General features: G+C 46.2%; 1 protein-coding gene across 1 annotated transcript; it reads left to right on the top strand.

Annotated features, from left to right (window-relative positions):
• Positions 1-1,752: 1,752 nt before the first annotated feature.
• Positions 1,753-4,414, top strand: LOC100283870 (phosphopantothenate--cysteine ligase). The gene is made up of 9 exons (NM_001156768.2): positions 1,753-1,954; positions 2,094-2,217; positions 2,551-2,595; positions 2,754-2,839; positions 2,954-3,006; positions 3,082-3,141; positions 3,222-3,323; positions 3,433-3,552; positions 3,648-4,414. The coding sequence occupies exons 1-9, from the start codon at positions 1,837-1,839 to the stop codon at positions 3,936-3,938; spliced, it is 999 nt and encodes a 332-aa protein (NP_001150240.2). The 5' UTR covers positions 1,753-1,836; the 3' UTR covers positions 3,939-4,414.
• The last annotated feature ends 234 nt before the right edge of the window (positions 4,415-4,648 follow it).

Genomic DNA, 4,648 nt, shown 5'->3' with positions numbered 1-4,648 from the left:
GTGTAAGTTAAGGGTCCAAACGTTAAGATTTGCCTAGAACCCTTCGAATCATGATCCGATGATGTCCACAGGTATCGTCTGTGATCATATTAGACTCTTTCTAGCAATAAAGTGTAAACGGTCCTGAACTTTAAATTTAGCGTCCACTGCCATTCTTTACTCGTCCAGCAACGACCGTTATATTGCGTCCTCTAATAAAATTTGCTGTTCGCCTTCTACACACGAGAGCTGTGTTCCAAACAGTATATAAAAGGCAGCGGCGGACCGGTGGTTTTAGCGGCTCAGGACAAATTTAAAATAGAGGCTCATCAATTTATTGTTATATAAAAATGGTACCAATATATAAACTCAAGACACATCTAAAAATATTCATACCAAGAAACAAATAAATAAAAAGATACATATTATAGTATTATCTTAAAAGTTATTTTAACATGTTTAAATAAGACCGGGTTGTGAACGTTTTGTGGCTGCTAATTATTCGACATTTCATTATTAAATTATTGTGTCTGATAGTCTAATTACTGAATGTATAGCTAGGTTCGGGGCCCTATATAATTGGGGGCCCGGGGCGGCGGCCCCTCCGCCCCACTCTCAGGGCCGCCACTGATAAAAGGTAGTGATGAGATGTATTTAAATATTTCTCATGCATGCAGTAGCGAAAAGGTTAAAATCAAAGTAGATTATGGTATCTAGCAGCAGGACAGAGAGAGTTAAATTTAGGGAACGTTGTTGAAGATGAAAACGATGTAGTGGATAAATTTTTTTATAAAGTGTTGTAGAGGACGACGAATATTTCTTTAGGTGATAAAATTTAGAAAATGTTGCTGAAGATAGTCTTGGTACTATCACTACGACCCAGACCCTGTCTTGTGTTTGGACTTTGGATCATACCTTTTCGGACTATACTCATAGCGGCTCATGGAGCGCTGGTGCCATGTCTCGCATTCGCATCCCAGCAGGACACGAATCCATGCACACGCAAGTAGCATAGATAATGGGCGCCGATAGGCCATTACCATTTACGGGCCATGCGCGCACGAGGCAGCGCCGCGCCTGACCACAGGACCAGGACGTAGTACGTGCGTACGTTGTTCTCCTCCACCTGGACGACGATCGTGATTCCCGGCTGTTCCGATCCAGTAACGACACCCAGCTCGGTCGATCGCTCGTGGACCTGCCCAACAAGCGTGTGTGCCAGTACGCCACCGCGTTTGCACTAATCAATGTGCTACACCTAATAAGCCAGGAATGATGGATGCGTGTGTTATTATTGGCTGCCTGTTCTGTCGTTCTTTGTGCTCAACCAGAAACGCAGGCTCTTGAATCTAGCTTGATGCAGTGTCACAAAGGTGCGTCGCCTAAATAGGTCCGGCCCCTGCCTAAGGAAAAAAAAACTCCCCCAGCGAGCAAATGGCATGCACGGTTCGGTGGTACCGGTCTCGCCAAATCTATCGAAGACGACGACATGGATCACGCACGCACGCAAGCAGCAGGGGCTATCCCCACCCCTCTTAGCTACCATGAGTTAATGCTGAGTTAATAGTGGTTGCAGGGTTCCAGGGTCGAGCGGCATTCAAGGCACGCACCGTACGCAGTGCCAAGCACGGCTGTCAAGCTGTGTTGTGTGTGTGTTTTTTCCAAATGCGCTCATCTCCTGATTTTACTCGTGTCTTTTTCTTTACAGCAAACCGCCAACTACGTTGGTAGTTTCCACTCCTTTAAATACTCTCCTCTTCCTCTCGTCGCTCCATCCATCGTCAAACCGCCCGCGGTCCAAAATCCAAACCCTGCGAGTGTATAGAAGAAGAACCCCCCACCCCATCGCAACCCGCAATGGTCGCGGCGGAAGATCCGGAACACTTCTTCGCCGCCTCGCCGCCGCTGCGCGACGCTGCCGTTGTCGCCGCCAGCCTGCAGGAGTTCGTCGCGCGCAATTCGCACGCATCATCAGGTAGCCGCGGCGCCGCCCTGCATGGGGGACAACGCGCGGACCGCGCGTGGGCCATTTCGTCGAACGAGCCCTTGACCGCGCGCTCTAGCTTAACCCGTGCGGCCTTTTTTGTTTTTTGTTTTTTGCGATGTGCGCGCAGACGGCGTCGGGCGGCGGCGCATCGTCTGCGTCACGTCGGGCGGGACCACGGTGCCGCTGGAGCAGCGATGCGTGCGCTACATCGACAACTTCAGCTCCGGCCACCGCGGCGCCGCGTCCACCGAGTAAGTTTCCTCCTCTCTTGCGCTCCGCCCCTCTTCGGATGCTCTCTCGTGCGCCGTGGTGATGACTGCCTTTCCCATACTCTGTTCTATATAACCCATGCCTTTTTTAGTTTTTTTTTCTCTTCAATATAATCCTTGAGAGATGATGCTTTACATAAGGTTATACTGGCCTGAACATATATGATGGTGTGCCATGCCATGTGATACCTCGTTAGTTTTGATATCTGTCTCATAAATGCACTGGAAGTATACATAGTCTCTGTCCAGTACAAGTTTGATGAACAGTAAGTACTGTCAAGTACTCATTCCCGTTTTTAATTTCTGCTGACACAGGTATTTCTTAAAGGCTGGCTATGCGGTCATTTTCGTCCATCGGCGGTAATCCACAAAGCTACATCAGCTGCTTCGTTGCAAAAACAATCCCACAACTTTTACTTCTCGTCTTTCAGCTTTATCAACTGTTCAGTATCCACATAATGCAAAAAAAAAGAAGAAAGATTCTTCACATAAATCCCATTATGCTTGCATGAACGCAGAGGGAGTTGCCAGCCTTTCTCCAGGTTCCTGCCTGATGACTCGTTTCTCCACTTCTTTGATGTCACAACAGATTCGAAGGTTCAAGGTTGGTTGGTAATTAATCTACAGCTTCTAGCTCAGATGAAAAGAAAAGAAAAGAAAAGAACAAATATCGCTTCCTTACTATGTTGATTAAAATATGTTATGCTTGTTTAATCAGTGGCCGAGTCCCAGGCAACGGTGGTAAAGAGAGCAATTGGGGATTATCGCAAGGTATAGCATCTGAACCGGGTACTGGCTGGCATACAGATGTGCCGATGCCCCTTGACTGAGGTGAACTTGTCGCAGGCTACTGAAGGAGGCTCTCTGCTGAAACTCCCATTCACCACGATATTTGAGTATCTTCAGGTCCTGCACATTTGCTTTGTTTCTTTGAGTCGAATGCGAGTAAGGTAGCTTGAACAGCGTCACACGACACTTGATTGCAGTTACTGAAGATGGTTGCTACATCCATGAGCTGTGTGGGTCTCCACGGGATGTTCTATCTCGCTGCAGCTGTGTCTGACTTCTATGTTCCATGGGATAGCATGGTACGAGTTATTACAGTAGTAGGAGATGTGTTGTCAAAAAAATCCAGCATTGTTTTGTCATGCTAGAAGCTAAGTTCCTAACATGATTCATGGGGAAATCATTGTGCAGGCAAAACATAAGATCCAGTCAGCCGGAGGCCCACTGGATATGAAGCTCAGCCAGGTTCCAAAAATGCTCCCCGTTCTGCGCAACCATTGGGCCCCCTTGGCCTTCTGCGTATCCTTCAAGGTGAGTTTGTCTGTAGAATGGGTGAAACCACCACGGCATGGGATTGGGAGAGAAAAACCTTTATCCAACTTGTGTTTTAAATAAATGGCATGCAGCTGGAGACGGATCCAGACATTCTAGTTCAGAAAGCAGAGACGGCTCTGAGCAAGTACAGGATGGACGTTGTTGTGGCCAATCTACTTGCAACGTACAAGGAGGAGGTCGTCATCATCTCGAATGGCAAAAGCAACACCATTCGAAGGTGCAGCAAAGGCGAGGATCTGGAGGAGCATATCATCAAGCTCCTAGAGAAGAGCCACTCCAAGTTTATTTACAGCAGCACGGAAGGGTGCAGTAAGAACGACTACGAAAAGCTTATACCGTTAGGCATCAAAAGTCTGGCTTAAGGGAAACATTGATCGGTTCTGGAGCTCAAATTAATAGGGAAGCCCCATCAGCACTCTTGTAGTGTTTGGATGGATGGACGAGGAAGGATGAAGAGGGATGGGATAGGATCATTCTAAGTTGACCCATGTTTGGTTTGGAGGTCTAGAGTCACGGTCAAGGAATATTTTTCAAAAATAGTGGATGGGGCCATCCCTTAAAAAATAAGGGACGGAGTCAACTCAGAGTTGATCCCATCCCATCTCTCGTTGACACCGAACCAAACACATCATAAAGCTCTACATGCAGTGTGTACATTTGCTGGTAATGTATATGTAAGCAGGACTAATAGGATTGTTCTGTTCTCACACGCACACAAACACGCCACCAAAAAAGATGGTCCAAAGTTGTATGTATCGTTTGCTATTCACCTGTTAATTAATGGCTTTGTAATCAGAAATGATTATTGTTCAAATTGTTTCTTAACTTCTCCGATGGCAATGGACCTCGCCTAGTTTATCAGTCAACATACCTACTTTTAAGGGCATGTACAACCTAGATACTATATTGTGGTTTTCTAAGCACTAGATACATCTAAGAAATCCCTTCATACAACTTGATGTATCTAAGTCTTATATCTAATAAATTCCTTCATACAAATAAAGGTTATGAACAAAGTAATCAACACACAAGACATCGGATTTTTTTCCATGGTCTCGATGATTTGCCGATC

The sequence above is a fragment of the Zea mays genome, chromosome 4 (genome assembly GCF_902167145.1).
Source record: "Zea mays cultivar B73 chromosome 4, Zm-B73-REFERENCE-NAM-5.0, whole genome shotgun sequence".
Lineage (NCBI taxonomy): Eukaryota > Viridiplantae > Streptophyta > Magnoliopsida > Poales > Poaceae > Zea > Zea mays.
The sequence above is the reverse complement of the archived record's forward strand: the minus strand, read 5'-3'. Positions and strand labels throughout refer to the sequence as shown.